The following is an 18,246-nucleotide window of genomic DNA, read 5'->3' as shown; positions in this document are numbered from 1 at the left end:
CTACCTTGGCCTGGGGGCTGACTCCATAGCTGGTGAAGGCATACTGCCACTGTGGGAGACCCAGGTGGGTGATGAGCAGGCGGTAGTAAGCTGTGAAGGTTTTGGTGAGGAAATGCCAATACAGAGCCCTGTCCAGGAACCAGATCTCTGTGTCTGGGGAGACCACTAGAATAAAACAAGCACAAATTACACTGTTGCTTTGCAGTGATAAGATTAACCCCTGGCCACTGTCAGGTGGGAGACACAACATATCACAATGGCTGTTTTACGTACATCCAGGGTTGCCCCAGCCCAGGTACAGAATCCAGCCCTTGTCTTTGTCAAACTTCATACGGTTGGTGGTTGCACAGCTCTCTAATTTGTTGAGGTCTCTTTGCAGGGCCTTCGAGGGAGATATCAGCTCCTCCCAATTTAGAATAATGGACAAACTTAATATCCATTACAGTCCTGTGTCCAAGTTGTTTATAAAGACACTGCAGAGCACTGGGCCCAAGATGGAGCCCTGCAGAACCCCACCAGTGACCAGCTGACAGCCTGATGTGGCCCCATTTACTATAACCCTTTATGTCCTACCCATCAGCTGGTGTTCACCCACCGCATGAGGTATTTGTCTAGCTGTGTGCTGGACAATGAATACAATGCTGTTCCTTCACAACCTGGGAGTGACACGCTACATGGAACATTCTTGGACATCAGCAACTTTGGAGTATATGTTCAAAGTACAATTATGGCAAACATTTATCTGCCCCACAAAGTAAAAAGCAACTAACTCTATTGTCAGTCATCTGGATTACTGAATAGAGTCCAGAGTCTGGAAGTCATGGGAGTGTGTGCTGCCAACAAAAACACATTTTGCAAAATCTTTCTCCAGTGATCAAATAGTTCTCTGGTGGTGACATCCTTTGTAGCATAAAAAGAAGTTATTTTCTTGGGAGAGTGAGATGCTAAACACTGTCCTTTAAACAGACTGCCCCTGTGTTGACATTGACACCTGTAACCAATGCTCCCTTTCCCCAGGTTATCCATGCACTGACATCACTAACACTGGAAGGCAAGAGGACAAGAACTTCCTGCCATGGCATTTGCAGTCACACCCAATGAAAGACACAAGATAACAACCCAAGATTTTTCTTAAGAACCTGTGTATTGCAAGTGCAAACCCTTGCACAGTAAACACACATACATCGAGTGACCTGTGCACTGTGTCAGATGACAACTATTTTACGAGTGCCTTGGGTGTTTCACTAGTCACTCACTGATAACAGTTATCTCTGTATCTGTCAGAAGAAACAGCTCAGCTCCCATTTCTCACCCTGCCATTAACCCTTCCTGCCACATTTTGACCTAGTTAGTGCCTGGAGGCTGTGCATCCATGCACAAGGTGGAAGAACCAGTCTAATTCTGTCTCAGCTTTTTTTATCATCTACACTTTGTTTCTAAGCAGAGTTACACCCTTTCTCATCAAAATGTCATGGCTTTGTTCCGAGACATGCAAGCAACCAGAGACAGATTAGTGGAAGTCTGTATTAATTTCAACACAATTGTCTGTAGGTCACATGTGAATACTTCCCTGTTCCTATGCATGCAGAAATCATAAGTTATAACTCAGACTCCAACACTAAAAGGAGTGAAAATGTTGGATCTAGTTAAGGTTTGACTCCTGACTTCAGTGGAGACAGGACATCCCGGTAAAAGTTTCACCTACAAATTGCAAAGAAGATAGACATACAGGGTAACTCTCCATGTGTGGCCTCCAGATACAGCCCACAACAAGAGATAGCTAACTTTACTTTCTTCAGTCTTACCTGGTTCAGCATGCTTATAAACAAGACAGACTTTCCCATTCCCATTGCATGGGTCTAATTCAAAGATAAGACTACGAGAATCAAAGTGCGGCTTCTCTGGTTTGTCTCCATTACCTGAAACCAAGGAAAAAAAAATCATGAAACATGTCTGGAAAACTGACTGTGACTCCGTTGCAAAGAGTCAATCTGTTTTATACTTATTAATAAATCAGCTGAGGAAGAACTGAATCAAACCATTACATTTATACTCCTTGGAAATAATTAAGTTCCCTGTGTTTAAAATAAAACCAAGTAAAAAAAAAACCAAAAAAAAAAAGAACAACCCCAAAAAAACCTGAGAAAAATATTCATTTCTGTTAGGAAAACAAACCACAGAGTCAAAATCAGATGGCTGAAAATAGACTAGCTGGCTTTCTCCCTGGCATTAAGCAAGACAAGTTTTACAGATGTCACTCCTGAGGTTTGTCTAATATTTTCTTAAAGTTCTCTACTGTTAGAGAAGGCACAGTCTCTATAGGCAAACAATCCAAACCCATCACTTATTATTTATAAGTTTTCCTCATGGATCCAGAATCTTCCCTGCTACAACTGAAGCCCATTACCTCTGTTATACATACCGGTTGTTTTTTTGTCCTAATTTATTTTTTTCTAAGGAGGACAGGGAGAAAAAAATTATTCTTTTTCTCTTGGGGCAAGACATTAATGAAATTGCAGACATGTATTTCTCCATACATTCCAGTGTGACATCAGCATCCTTCTCAACAACCACGTTGACTCTTATTCAACCTGTGACCCTCAACCACCAATGAGCATTTCTACAAAATAATTTTGGGACTGTGTAGTTGCAAGTTCTTGCAGAATGCAATTTTGAAACCTAAAGCTGATGGGGAAGAAGTGGGACATAAAAGCCGTACTCTTCAGAAGAATTTTCCATGAAAGTCAGGATGAGAACTTCTATGAGGTAGTTTTTTCAGTGTACCTTATAAATGCATCAATGAAGGTTTAAGCCACTAAATAGAAGCAGAATTTGGTGCATTTCATTACAATGGCTAGAAGATCAGGAGCAGCCAAACTGGAATGTGCAGAAATACTTTCAGCCACATTTAGAAGCTAGAAGAGCTTATAGAGATGCAGAGACAAGACTGAAATCAAAGAGCATTCTTTTAAGAAATCGGTGTGACACCTGGCTGTGTTATTATCCTCTTGATTTTTCCAGCTGGATTGTAAGAGCTCTGACAAAATGACTGGGCTTTTTTTTTTCTTTTTTATTTTCTCCAAATAGCAGCATTCCCAGCATTTTCAGGCAGCCTGGAACACACATTTTCCAGGGTAACCTCATAGTTATATGCACGTACCAGTTACTTTTCCGATTCCAGCTGTCTTTTCACTACCAAAACAAAACCCATTATCTTTTGTTCATGTAACACCATAAGCACACAAAGACTTTGGAAGCTGAATCACTGGAGCAAGGCTCAGGTGAAAGTTTAAATAGGGAAGAGGCAGAACAGGAAGGCTGACAGGCTGTTAAAAGAGGATGCAAATAACACTAAGCCCCATGACATTCACAGCATACAGATCTACCTGCCAAGGCTGTAGGGGACTACATAATAGATCCAGCCCAGGAGACAGTCACAGAATCACAGAATGGTTTGGGCTGGAAATGGACTTTGAAGATCATCTTGTTCCAACTGCCCTAACACGGACAGGGACACCCTTCTCCAGACCAGGTTGCTAGACAAAGTAATTCCCATCTACCTGGAATGACCTTTTCTGTTGCTGTATTGTAGAATGGAAGGGACATTACAGATCATCTTGTTCTAATTCCCCTGCCATGGGGGATAGCTGAGGTGCTGAGAGAATTGGGTTTGTTCAGCCTGGAAAAGAGAAGGCTTCAGGGTGACTTAATTTTGGCCTTCCAGTATGTGGAAGGGAGCCTTTAAGAAAGAAGGAGAGAGACTTTTTAAAAAGACACATAGTGACAGGACATGGGGCAATGGCTTCACACTGAAAGAGGGTAGATTTACATCAGATATTAGGAAATAATTCTTTACTGTGAGGGTCATGAGGCACTGGCACAGATTGCCCAGAAAAGTTGTGGATGTCCCAACCCTGGAAGTGTTCAAGGTTATGAACACTTGAATGTTGGATGGCGATCTGAGCAACTTGGTCTGGTGGAAGGTGTTTTGGCCCATGTATCTTGTGCTATATCCTAACATTAAAAGAACAAAAGGGATGAGGCAGAGCAGCTTTTCTAGCCTGTTAACAGTGCCTTACCTTCGTCATCTGTGTCATCTTCAAGGTCAGCGAGAGTTGGAGCATTAGGCAGAGTGTACATAGAGGAACCCCCAAGCCGGCACAGCTTCGAGACACTGTTAATCACCATGGAGCCCAGGGGCATTGGGGTATCTGCAACAAGGCTGATCATTAATCACATCCAGCATCAGGAAAGCATGGGAGGTATTTCTTTTCCTCCAGACATAAACCTCTGTGGCGTGAAGAGACGGTTATACCCAGCAGACCTGGACACTTAAGTAAGACACTACAGGAGCAAAATGAGGCTTTTTCAAACACCGACTTGCACTTAGATGTGATACAACACCATCTCAGAGATGTAAAGATATGAGAATTACACTGCTGGCCAAGACTGTGCTGCAGCTGTTAGCTCAGTCCCGTGAAAAATTAAAAATCCTGGCTACAGGATTTCAGCTACAGCCTCTTCCTCAAAGCTCTTTTCCCTGCTCCTGCCCTTCCTATCAGAAACCACCCCACACATGCACAGCTTACTGGGAAGCTTGTCTTCTACTCCATGTACCTGCTCAGGGTACATCCTCTTGGTTGCCAGTTCCACAGAGGATTTTATCAGTGCATCAACATGTGGGTGTTCCTAAAAGAACACTTGAAGACTTGTCACTTGTCCCTGTTTCTGAGGACTCAGACTGTTACCAGACATCAAGGCAGCAAGCACCCTGTTCAGCCATGTCCCAGTGTGATGGGTCTCAGAAGACACTGCTGGATGTTTGCTCAGATAAGACAGTTGTACCAGCAGCCTTGGTCTCTGAGCACTTGTGAGCCCTGAAAATAAGACTCTTTAGAGCTCACAACACAACAAATCCTGCTTGAAACATGACAGGAGTCACTGCAGGTGCTACAGCACTGATGTCAACTGTCTCTGAAATGTCATTTCCCTTCCTGAGGGACCCTGTATTTGACACCCATCTCCAGAAGTGAGCAGTGTCCACAGCCCTACTTGAGAAACCTGCCTGAAGGCAATGAGAGCCAGGATAACAGCAGCAGAGTGAACAAGCTACCTGATTTTTGCCAAACAAGGATGGAAAACGAAGCTTGGACTTTAACTGGTGGAAGGCAGAATCAGGCTCCAACATGTACCTACACATTTTAATGAGAAAGAAGCATTATCAGAGGGTGACTCTTCCTACCAGTTTATCATGGGATAATGAGCTACAGCTGTTTCTCTCTACATGAACTACAGAGGGAGTTAAGGTATGAGGTTTAAATGACACACCTAAATCTGAGTGTCAACAGATGGTCAGTGTATTACAGAACAGTATTTATGGCATGAATAATTAGTTTTTTGCCAGTGTTCAGTGTATGCACCTCTTCTGTGGGAGCCCAGAACACAGAAGCAATAGATTTTGCCCTGAGAGATGTGTATCAATTGTGCAGAAAGTAAGTTTGAAATTAAAGAGGTTCTGCAAAGGATGGACCGGCTGCAATGAATTGGTGTTGTCAGTGGAGAGGAACACGGGGACCCACCATCGGTCTTCACACTCCAGGTCATCTGGAAGCCATCAGTCATCAGATAGAAGTTCTTCAAATCCTCTGGTAATACACAGGAGTTTTTCTGCAAATCATAACCAAAGTGTTATGGGAAAAAGCAAAACATGCCTCAAAACCTAAGAACATCTGAAAATTGGTACAGAAAAAAGTGCCACCAAGTTTTTTTCTTAACTCCAGGGTGACTCAAATTGGCTCAAATATCTCAGTCTACAGCCTTGAGAGAGAACTGTGTATTTCTTGGGACTCTATTAGTCTTAACAAAGGTAGCTTGGGAAAATTTCACAGTGAGCAAGCAGCTAGTCATCACAAAATTATTACAGAATTGTTCCCCAGCTGAGACACCGTATTACTTCTGAGATTAGCAGCCACTCCAAGCTCACATAAATCAGAGCAATCAGCTTTTTCATATATACAAGAGTAGGGTTTTGCTTTAAGTGAAATCAGACTAAACTTACCTGTTCCACTGAAGCATGCACAATATTAGCACAATGACTCTCTTCTTCTGAGGGATTTCAGTTCCAAGTAGGTGAAAGAAGCATGGACTCAAAAGCTGCACATACTCAAGCAGATTTGACGTGCCACTTAACAAAAACTATGTGTGCAAACATATGCAAAGCCAGACTCACAAACCTGCTGATCTGGCTTCATCCCTCCAAACTTCAGTGCATGGCTGGGGCTCCTAAGCCTGCTTCCTTCTGAGCCAGCAGTGAAAGAAGCACCCCCAGTGAGCTCCAGTTTCTCGGAACCAGAACACTTCTCCTATACCTGTCTTGGTTGTGGAAGGAGTCTTTCTTAACTTACTCTTCAGCTAAGCAGCAAATAAAAGGAAGGAAGGATAAAGGCTTATTCCTCAGAACAAAATGAAGCCCAAAGAGCTATAGGCACTTCTAGACCCCACTGCTGGGAACAGGACTGGCTGTAAACCAATGACCCTGTGTTCTTGCTGAAGTGTCAAGTACACACAATTAAATAGGATGGAAGCCTGCCAGTTTTAATAAGCCAAGCAACAAGCATGACTAAAGGAGTTACCTGTTGGTCTGTTTGTAACTGTTTTAGAGAAAAAACCAAATTGACTCCAGTGAATTCAAATTTAAAATAGTCACACTCAAGCCTCCAAAAAAATCAGACCTCAAAACTCAGGAGAGGGTCTGAGGATGAAGGTTCCACAATCTGTGCATGTTGATTTATCTGAGGGCTGCACCACTCTCCTTGTGGAAAAGTTTCATTTAATAAAGACAGAATATTCTAGTAACCACTAGCTAAGGAAAAGGAAGATGCACATGCAGTTCAAGTATCTCTGCTTCACTTGGGACATTTTTTTAACATCTCAAGAGAAGCTTATCTGATTCTCCCTGACATCTTCAACTTGCATATACTCAATTATCTTTCCTGATATTGCCTCAATGTATCTATCCAGCAAGAGCAACCTGCCAGCTGTGTGTCTAGCTGCAATGCTGGCCTATAGTCATCAGCTGCTGGCTGAGCAAGGGAAAGTGCTGGTCTCATCCCGTCCACATGCCCTCCCTCCCCTAGGACCAGAGCAGCCTTTCTGCCTATTCACAGCCACTTTCTTTGGGTTGTTGCAGTCTCTGTTCCCTCAGCTGGAGTATACACACTATGTAGGACCCCTAACCTGCCCACAACCTTGTGCTTGTTAACATACTTTCTGAGCCCACCCATTAATGTTGACTGACTGCTACTGACGAGTCCCAGACACGAATGGCTTTGCAGCTTGCAATAGGGCAGGTCACTTTACTTGCCTCATCGAGCAGCCTGGTCACCAGCACAGAGCTTTCCTAACCCAGGCAGGGAAAATCTTCAGGGTTCACAGGTCTTAAAGCAGATAACCTGAAACTGTAGACACTGCTTTGAGAAGAATTTACTGTTCTTCAACAAGATCCTGCTGATGGCTGAGGACCTGGTGGTAAGTTTAAGGTGATTACTAAACCACACAGACATATCTGAAGTTCTTCAAATGCCTTTAACAAACACACCTTCTTCTGTGGGTTCTCCTCAGTCCTAAGTATTTATAATTTCATGCTGTGCTTTCATCACTTCCAGTTTCAAGCTGTAGCTGTAAGCACAGTGACTATGGCTAAAACTATGAAGAAAGAAAAGTATGACAGACCTTCTACAAAGCCTCAGAAGAGTACAAAAAGTTTACATAAGACTTTCAATACATTTCAAATCTCCCAATTTTAACTAACGTATTGCAGCAGTAAAAACATGTATGTGAGTGGATCTCCTGGCTTCGGTGGGTGTTCTTCTCCAAGCAGGAGAACCAGATCCACTGTGATGACAAAATCTAAGATTTTAAAACTTCCACTGTAATATCCAGATAAATACTGCTATAACTCAGGCACAGACCAATTTAGCAAATACAGTTGACTAAAACAAGGGAAAAATCACATCTGAACAGGTTTTCTGCTCTGAATCTTCCTTTTGAAAAACATCAACATGTGAGTATTTCTGCAGACGGCTGCTCTTCCAATTTATTTCAGAATTCTCTTAACCATGTCCCTCTGTATGAGTTTCCAAACTATGGTGCAAAATATATGGGTAGAAAATGCAGTATCAGAGCAGGTCTGGGGTCTATAGGAAAATGGCTGTAAATAGAAAGCTTCATTAACACCCATCTCTCTCATCTGACTGATTGATCAGTCATACTGTGCTTAGTCACATGACCATATGACATCAGAACAGTAATCTTCTAACAGCAGTCAGAGAAACAAGCCACTATGTATTAAAAATGGCTTGTCAAACTATGTATTCCTCTTGCTCAGCTGGTAGTTCTCAGGGTTGTGATCTCTAGCCCCATAAAATACACTACTCCTAAATAACATGACAGAATTGGCTTAACCACAGTCTTGGCAAGCAGCTGTTTTCATTCCAGTCATCTGGTTACACTCATCAGCTCATAAAATAAAGTATCCCAAGCGCCCAATATGGTGCATGAGGTCTATTCCTTTTGCTTGTTCTCTGTAATATCTCCAAATAGTCTCCCAAGAAAGCACAGTCCATTGAGTACAGAGAAAAAATATTAAAACCAGGCTAGTTTTGCTGCCAGAACCTGATTAGAACTGGGTCCAAAGCAAAAAATCCTGACATATGGCAATTCACTTGAAGCACTGTTGAAACAATGCCTCTCAAGAAATATACTAAAGAAACAGAAAGCAATCAAAACATATAGCTCTAGAGAGACTTCTCTAAAAAAATGAATGAGTTTTATTCGACTTCTGGGAGAGAAGGAAGGCATTCTCAGGGCTTCCAAGTATCAGGCATCAGGAGCCACCTTTCTCTCTCCCTAATGTCCTGCAGTTTCATGGCTGGCTTGCCTTAGCTGCCAGTGAATGCTAATGTTAATTTATGTAAGATACTGAGATGTTCTTGTTGCACCTTTAATAAATCTGAGCCACAGGACTCCCAAGAGATCACCTTGATTTTCTGGGGCTGGAGTAGACTTGATCGCCCCTGCTGCAGAGAATAGGACCTAAAAGTTCTCTTGAGAATACTGTTGTGCAGACAGTTTTCAATATATTATAAAGCTTAACAAGAGAGGGAACACTCTGTAAGGAACACTGTATACTTCCCAAAAGTCCTCCAGCCTGTTCCCCATTATGCAGCTTGAAGAACACAGCTTTCCTCAGGTGCTGGCCCTGCTGGATCCACTTCCCCATCACTCCCACAGTCAGAGCCACAAGGCAAGCTCAAGGTGGGTAGATCCTGTGCTCATGGGGATCAGGGATAGCAGGCTTGGCTAATGCTAAGGGAGGACAAGAAGGATGCCAAGAAGGACTGGTGAAGATGAGCACCCTGCATGCATACTTGGAGTCAAAAAGAGATGCGCTAGAAGCAAGGAGGATGACATTCCAAATGTGTGCCAGAAACAGTACACAGTAGAGAGGGAGCAGCTCAGGAGTGTGTAAGAAGGGTTTGAATGAGGAACCAGGAAACTACAGGCCTATCAGCCTCACCTCAGTGCTGGGGAAGCTCATGAAGATCATCTTGAATGCCATCACATGGCACATACAGGAGATCCAGGTGATCAGGCCCAGACAGCATGGGTTTGTGAAAGGCATAACTACGTGACCCGATCTCCTTCTATAACAAGGTGACTCTCTTAGTGGATGAGGGAAAGGCTGGAGCTGTCTGCCCAGACATCAGTAAAGCCTTTGACACCATCTCCCACAACATTTTCCTTGAGAAATTGGCTGTTCATGGCTTAGATGGGTGCACTGCTTGCTGAAACTGATAGCCCTGCCCAAAGAGTGCTGGTGGATGGAATTACATCCAGCTGGGGCCGGTCACTAGGGGTGTTCCCCAGGGCTCTCTGTACTAGGGCCAGCCCTGTTACTTTTATTGATGATCTGAAAGAGGGAAGCAAGAGTTCCCTCAGTCAGTTTGAGAACAACATTAGGTTAGGTGGCTGGAGGGCAGGAAGGCTCTGCAGAGGGATCAGGACAGGCCGAATCCGTGGGCCAAGGCCAAGTGTGTGAGGTTCAACAAGGCCAAGTATCGGGTCCTGCCCTTGGGTCACAACAACCTCCTGCAGCTCCAGGCTGGGATAGAATGGCTGGAAAGCTGCTGAGTGGGAAAGGACCTGGAGGTGCTGGTTTTCAGGGGCTGAACATGATCTGGAGTGTGGCCAGGTGGGCAAGAAGGCCAATGGCACCAGGCTTGTGTCAGCAGTAGTGTGGCCAGCAGGACCAGGGCAGTGCCCATCCCCCTGTGCTGGGGGCACTGGTGAGGCCACACCTCAAATCTTGGGTTCAGTTTTGTTTCCTCACAGCAAGAAGGACACAGAGGTGCTGGAGCATGTCCAGAGAAGGGAAGGGTCTGGAGCACAAGTCCTATGAGGAGCAGCTGAGGGAGCTGGTGGTATTCAGATTGGAGAAGAGGAGGTTCAGGGAGACCTACTCACTACCACGAGAAAGGTACTGAAAATACCTGAAAAGACACGTGTGGATCAGGCTTTTCTCTCAAGTAACAAGTGAGAAGGACATGAGAAAATAGCCTCAGGTACCTCTGTGTCCCTCTAACAAAATGTAATTTGCTATTTTTTGAAAACCAAAGCAATGATGTGAGCGACTAGTTTTTGTTCTGGTTGAGGCAAAACAGAAAATGTGATTCAGGCACTGCACCAGAGTGCCTCCTACCAGTATTTTAGTGTAACACCTATTTCTAAAAACTGCATGTGTGGGGGAGTAGGGCCATTGCCAACCTCATTTTAGCAGTGGGAAAGGGTTCATAGGATGATATACAGTTATTAGCACTGGTTTTCTGGTGACCAGTTAACTCTGTCTCTACTCCCTCGTCTATTGCTTGTCTCTCTTTCTTGGGGAAGAGGTAACATCTGAGTAGGTTTATATATGAGGAAACATTGAAAGACTATCTGGTTTTATTAAAATATATTGAACTGCTTACAATTTTTAGGGAAGTGATGCTTTACCCATGTAAATACACTTGGCAATCATTTATCTTAAATATTTTTGTGAGTGTGCTGATTTCCAATAAATTCTTCATGAGTGATTTCAAGCTTGATTTCCTGAAGTGTTACACTTAACAGCTCTTTCTGCCTTGGGGAAAAATCTCTTCTGCTTTCCTACTGTCTTACTGCACTAACTCCTGTCACAAAGCTCAGTTTCCCCTGCAAAGCTTCATAGCATCTAAGGGACATTAAACAAGCTTAAGATTTTAAAGAGTTTTTAAAAAATCTTTAAGATTTAAAGGTAAGATTTTAAAACACCATAGTATCCAGGTATGTAGTAGCACAAACATAGCAGAGCACAATTTAGAAAACATGGCTGATGAAAACAAAAATTGCATATTGCCAGCATGAATAAAGTATGTTAATTAATAATTTATAATTTTAAAAAGGTTGATTTTCTTTTAAGAGCTTCTGAACACTTGGATTTTTTTCCTCAGTAAAAAAACCTTTCCCTTGCCAAACTGAAATAGCACTGGTAAAATTGATTCCATTAAAAAATCATCTAAAGAATAAAGCTTTTATTTGGTGAGTCTCAATACAGATAGAAGTTGTTGGGGGAAGAATAATGTAATTTTTGGGAACAGTTTCACCAGTTTTTCCTACATCACAGAAGAAGTCCTGCAAATACTTTCATAACCAAGAATGTAGAGGGAAGTTAAAAATACATACTCTGACAAAATCTTGTTAAAAATCCCAACTATGGAGAAATGATTATGTGCGTAAGTATTGCCATCTAGTGGCCAAAACCCCGATAAAAACAAACACTTTATTCAAATTCAAGAAAGGTAAGTTTGAGGAAAAATGAGGTTCAAGTTCATCCTAGAAGGCTTCATGAATTGTTGAGCGCATTGCACTTAATCATCATGGCAGGACATTTTCTCCTGCAATTGTGAAGATTGGGTTAGATTTAGACTTCATCCCCAGAGCTCATGGGACAAAAAAAAAAAAAAAGAAAACGTATCAGTTACCTTTAAATTTGAGAAGGGAGCTTTAATTTGTCAATGCAACTGGAACCAAAACCAAAGAAATAGACAGCCAAGTCCTTCACTATCAGACGTCCAGCTCAACTGTACTCACTTAATTTTCCACATTTACTTCCACAACTGACTTAGTCCATTGCTGGGCAGGGGGGAGTGGGAACTGAAATTTTGTTTTGGCTTCTCTCGAGTGAAGTGCTTTGGCTATAGCATTTGTTTGGCTTTACAATAGCTCGGTTTTGAAATAAACCCATTTTAGTTTAGAGGAGAAGCAGCACTGAAAATGAGAGGAATGAGCACTGTGTCCAGGAAAAGCAGTCCTCTATATTCAACAGAAGAATGAGCAAATACCACTCTGTTCCCAGACCTGAGCTGGCTCACAGTCATGGTGCCTCAAACTTTCCAGCCCAGTTAACCCAACACCTGAACAACAGCTACAGGAAATCAGAAATCAGTTTACACAAACCTGAAAAACAAGACATTTCTCCCTGACCACAATTGCTGGCTACTGCACAAGTTTCAGTAACTAACACACAGGTTTACATCACATACGTTCCAACATGGACAGATGAATTCTTGATAAATGTCACTAATTGGAATAGGGCATCACCAAAACTAGTGCAAAACTTTTCCTCACTGTTTAGGAAAAACAGTAAATTGCAAGGTGTCAAACGGGAAGCTATTTTATGCAGTGGTAGCAAGAGCAGTTGCTGGGAGCATTTGCTTTAGGCCAAAGCTAGGGTTTGAGCAGAGGGAGGATGATTCACTCAACTCCATCCTCTTGCGATGTCCCTTTCCAAAGGCCAGAGAGCTTCTACTGTCCCATTCCTACACGAGTGACACCTACCAAACACTTATTCCACCATGGCCATGGGATTAATGAAGAAAATACGTATATTCCAAAAGGGGAGTGAAAATGCCACCTCTGCCCACAAGAGTCACACGACAGTTTTCAGGAGCCCTCTGATCACACAGATGCATTAAGGTCGGATAATGCAGAGTGAAGGGAGCGTGTGTTCTTCATAGTCTTGTAGAGGCATCAGGACATGCCCTGGCCAAAAGATTAGGCTGGGTAGCCAAAGAGGAGGTGAAAGAAAGGGATATGAGAAATTGAAGCGAATGGCTGAGACTAAAAAGAGAAACAGATAACTGGAACAAACCGGGTAGGTCAGTGTTATTTGCTGCCTTGACGCCTTTACCTTTAATGGCCATGTATAATAAAGCACTGCTTTATTTTGTTTGAAAGGGAGTTGGAAAATGTTTTCAGACCTGAGTCAGAAAAATGTTTGTTCCCCCCTGAGTCACCACTGTAGCTGCCTACTACAGTTATGTGGTTTCTTTTCAGAGCTGTCATCCTCAATGTACCCATGCTCACGATGTTTCTCTAACAGATCAGGTGCACCTGATGGCCTAATAGAGTGATACCTGATAAAGAAAAAACCAACACCACCACCAACACCACTGTTTAGGCTGCACTGTACATCGAACTTGGTAACAAGCTGTATCATAAACAAACACAAGGTTGCCATTGCATTTGACATTCTCCATGGGCTGCTGAACATTCAGACTGACCTCATTGCAGTCTTATCAGGAAAATACTCACTTGCTCCCAAGAAACGATTGTGTGGCGTTCAGCTGGCTCTTTTTCCACAAATGTCACTTCAGCAACTCCTGGAGAAGTCTCTGAAAGGAAAAGAGGAACATGTTTGCAGCTGGCACGGGTGACACCAACACTGTGAGACAGACAATTTTGCAAATTAATCTGAGTGACAGCCAGGGAAAAGGCATTAATGACTGCAAGCATTGTGCTGGTGACTGAGCAGTCACTTTCTTTTGCCTGTAACTCTACTCAGCATGTCTTGGCATGAGGATGTCTAGTGTTGCACAAAATGTTATCCTTTGCATTTTTTATACATACATATGCACATATCATGATGTATCTACACATACAGTGATTTAGTGGGTGGCATTCCCCCCCAGGGTGGGAGGGGTTAGAACTACATGATCTTTAAGGTCCTTTCCAACTCAAACTATTCTATGATTCTATGGTATAAACACAGACAATTCGTCTTTAAGGTCTGATCTTTTGCAGAGGTTTCATGGAAAAAAAAAAAATCTGTGATGGGTTCTGAGGAAAACTCTTACAGGGGGATGAATCTTTCTTTGTAAGCATGCCCTGTAGTTTCTGTTGGGTGGGATATCCTCAGCTTGGGACAAGATGTAGTGCAGTGCTGCTGTGAACTGCTAGCACCCTTATTCCACAAGGACAGGCACACTTCAGCTCTGGATTTAGTGAGTTTGCACAGAGAGAACCTGATCCTGCCAAAGGGACCTGCAGGACCAAACATCAGCTCTCTGGAACCCCAGCTGGACATACGAAAATTTGTTATGAGCATTGAGCTTGTAATCCATAAAAATAATCTGAATATTTTATGGGAAAGAATGCTATATAAACGTGAGATACTAATCCACATGGTGCTTTCAGGTGTGTGATGGTAAAACAGACTCCCTTATACTTACTATTTTATAATGTTTTTCTTCATCCACAGCCAACTGAAATAATTTCCACAGAGATAATTCTCTTTGGATCAAGTCCAGAAAGACTACTAACTTGTTGTGGGAACTGCAAGCCCAGCAGACAGGGCCATGGACTAGAACTGATAATTATGCAGGGCTTTCAAGACTGGCTCTGCTGTGAAAGTATTGGCCCCTAAAGCAGTCGCACACATTATAATTGCTTTCTGGTAAAACATACACAGTGCACCAGACAGGAAAAGCAGGCACTAGAAAGCTTTGGTTTGTTTTTAATCTCCAATGCCAGGCTTTTAATTCTATCAGTAGCATTGTCCTTGCCTGTTCTGTTGGTGGAAGAGTGGCACTCAGTTTCTGGAAGCCTAAACTCCACTTCAGTTGGAAATACTGATTGGTACTTTGGTCACATAATTGAAAAGATAAAACATGGCATCAGAAAAACAAACTCCAAGTCAAAGACATTAAAAAAAAAATCATAGTTGGTCACATAGGTAAATTTGTCTGGCCAAGGGGGACTCCCAACATACAGAAGACTCTGATGTTTCACCAAATTTCACTTCTGGTAGGTGGGTCCAAGGCAGGGCGATCTGTCTCTTGCTCACATATAAGCTGTCTGAACAAGAGAGTGGAATCAATAACCTAACTGTTCTTTTCCATCTAAGCTGTGCAAACCTTATGACAAGTTGAGGAGATTATAATAACAGAGTAATTGTTATTTCTGTGATCAAAGAAAACATCAGGAATATTTAATTCATCATGCACAACAGCTGGGCTGGGATGACAGAAGATTAAGTATCATAGCAGTCAAAGAAGATGTCTAGGAATGAGAGAAATGCAACTTCTAAAGAGGTCTGAACCAAATCCAAGATCAAAAGAAAGAGAAATTCCATCTTAAAAGCCCGAATGTTATATTAAAGATATCCTGTGGGTAAACTGAAGACCATGTTTAACAGGTGTGCATAGGTATGGAAGGGCGCTCCACTGAACATTTAGGGTTAACTTTGCCATGAGTTGCTTTTTCTTCCAGATGGAAGAAATGAAGCCACTCTGGTGGCACCTAGACACATGATAAAGCTTAACTACTTCAGGTGACTCCACCTTATTAATTACTCTGAATCAAGATCATAGTAAACTCTGCCCTATTTTCAGGATGTTTCATCTGGAAGCTTCCAAAACCACTTTGCAGTATTAATCAGAAAGAGTCAATGTAATGGTGGGACACAAGGCTGAAGCAGGAAACCACAGGATTTTCAGTCTTTACAGTACTACTAACACTGCCTATAAGTTGGCTAAACTCTCAGCATATTTTTCAAATGTCTGAATAGTTATGTTCTTATCTAATAGAGAGTGCTGACAGTTAAGTATGGTTCTGCCCTGGGCAGTCCAGAAGAGCTAACACCTTCCATTCTGACTTAGTTATGAATAATAAATCTTTCTGGAATATTCTATTACTCACAGAACTTCAGCAAAATGAATCATACTGGCAATAGGAAAGATCTCTCCCTTTTCCCCCTCAAGTTATAGCCTCCACATTGCTTGTGAGAAATATCCCTCCTTGGAGGGACTACCACAGAGACTAAAGTTAAAAAAAAAAAAAAAAAGCCAAACCAACAAAACAATGTCTGATTTTACTTTATGGTAGGTGGAAAATGCCAAGTGACTTCGTAAGACTTTCTAAAAGATTTAAAGTAAGATAGTTTTGAGTACTACTAACTACTGAGCAAAGCATTGTTCTGAATGAGATACCCTTTGTTATTTGAAAGAAACAAGCACTGAACAGACTGTAATGTTTCCCAATTATGATGGACTTTGCTGTATTGCACAATACAAGTTATCAGAGACAGAGAGAAAAAGAAGAAAACACAAACCAGGAAACACCTTCCATCTGGTCGGGATGTTACAGGACTTTCAGAGCCATACCTGCACTGCCATGTCTTGCACCTACCCAAAACAGTCTACATGGCAACACTACATTTGGACACAGTTCACATCTCACAGATCTCACACACCTGAGGGTGGTGAAAATGTGGGCAGAGCTAGTCATTTTTTAAAAAGAGCTACTTCAAAGAAGCTTTTGCCCTGATGATGATCATCAGTTTCACTCATAGACTGATAATGTTATCCTGACCTTACAACTAACAAAACAAACAAACAGAAGAAAAAATCCACCCACCCCTCCTCAAGAAGTCAAATAATAAGTCAGTATGACAACACTGATCAAAGATTGAGGGTGAAATCCTGTCCTCACTGAAGCCCAGAGAAAGAATTTAGCCCTGATCTTTTAATCTCATCTGTCTGAGCATCTATCCAAACCCACGTGCAACTATAGATACACTGAGGTTACCAGGTGAAACTCACTGTCCTGCAATAAAGCGTCAGAGTGAGGTAATTACAGAGCTCACTTTTGGCTCTAAAATTCCCAGCAAGAAATTCCAGGACAGCAATTTCTAACCTTGTTGCACACATGGTTTAGGAGAGATGTACGGCTTTCCAGCCTTACAAATAGGGTAGTCCTGTGCTCTGTGCTGCTGAGGTATGAAAGGTCTAGTGCTGAAATCCTTTCCACATGCAAATACTTGCACAAATCCTTGTGATTCCACTGATACAAATAAAGTTTTGTCTGAGAATCCTTCCTTTGGATGCCTTTCAGTCCTGCTGAACTTCAAAGGGAGCTGAGGGGATGGAAGAAGGCTCAAGATCTGAGCAAAACCTGGAAATGGCAAGCGGGGCATTTTGCGGAACAAGTCTCACAGTGTGGGAATTAGCTGCACAGAACCTATTCATGGGGATCTGATCCCAAGGAGATTCACAAATTGGCCTTCTACCAGAACACTGCACCATGCTGAACTCCCCTTCACGGGGCACACTCCCTGCTGATCCCACGCTACCACAAAAGATCAAATTTAGGCACAATTTACACATGAAGATTGTATGGAGACCTCATAGAAGCCTTCCAGTATCTGAAAGAGGCCTACAGGGAGGCCGGAGAGGAACTCTTCATTAGGAGCTGTAGTAGGACAAGGAGTAAAGGGTACAAATTGAAAAAGGGGAAATTTGGGTTGGGTATTAGAAGAAAATCTTTACTTTGAAGGTGGTGAGACACTGGCAGGTTTGCCCAGAGAAGTTGGGGATGTCCCTCCCCGGTAATGTTCAAGGCCAGGCTGGATAAGGCCTTGAGCAATCGGGTCTAGTGGGAGGTGTCCCTGCCCATGGCAGCAGGGTTGGGAGTGGATGATCTTTGCGGTCTCTTCCCACCTCGTAACACTAAATGATTCCATGATTTTGCATAAAACACCACCTCCTCCTCCTCTGATGCTTATGAAACTCTCAAGTCGAGAGATTCGGGATTCCTGCCGTTGCTTCCAGAAACAAGGATGTGTCTGTGTGCAGAGACTGCTCAGCAACGCGATTCACACCGGGTGGCTACCCCCGCCCCCGGCCTGCCCCCGGCCCCGTGGGGCTATAGCTCAACGCCACTCACCCAATATCCTTGTGACGCCCAGGGTGAGCTTGTCCAGGTAGGGCTTGATGCCGGTGGGGGGTTTGTCCTCCATCCTCCGCGGGACCCTCCTGCCTTTGCCCAGCCCAGCAAAGAACAATGCTTTTCTGTCCTTCCTGCTGCCCCGTAGCCGCGGGGTGCTGTGGG

General features: G+C 42.9%; 1 protein-coding gene across 2 annotated transcripts in view; it reads right to left on the bottom strand.

Moving 5' to 3' along the window:
* Positions 1-18,246, bottom strand: part of TPGS2 (tubulin polyglutamylase complex subunit 2) — a 21,306-nt gene extending 3,060 nt beyond the window's left edge. Inside the window, exons 1-7 of one of the 2 annotated variants that reach the window (XM_069001059.1) lie at positions 18,082-18,246; positions 13,668-13,751; positions 6,732-6,808; positions 5,580-5,667; positions 4,080-4,211; positions 1,806-1,919; positions 5-165 (exon numbers count right to left, since the gene is read on the bottom strand). In XM_069001059.1, coding sequence (XP_068857160.1) covers positions 5-165; positions 1,806-1,919; positions 4,080-4,211; positions 5,580-5,667; positions 6,732-6,808; positions 13,668-13,751; positions 18,082-18,154 — 729 coding nt within the window. In that variant the 5' untranslated portion in view covers positions 18,155-18,246. The remainder of the gene's footprint in view (positions 1-4; positions 166-1,805; positions 1,920-4,079; positions 4,212-5,579; positions 5,668-6,731; positions 6,809-13,667; positions 13,752-18,081) is intronic. The other variant, XM_069001058.1, reaches the window with a different exon arrangement.

Source organism: Aphelocoma coerulescens, assembly GCF_041296385.1.
Source record: "Aphelocoma coerulescens isolate FSJ_1873_10779 chromosome Z unlocalized genomic scaffold, UR_Acoe_1.0 ChrZ, whole genome shotgun sequence".
Lineage (NCBI taxonomy): Eukaryota > Metazoa > Chordata > Aves > Passeriformes > Corvidae > Aphelocoma > Aphelocoma coerulescens.
Note: the sequence above shows the minus strand (reverse complement) of the source record. Positions and strands in the feature narration are given on the sequence as shown.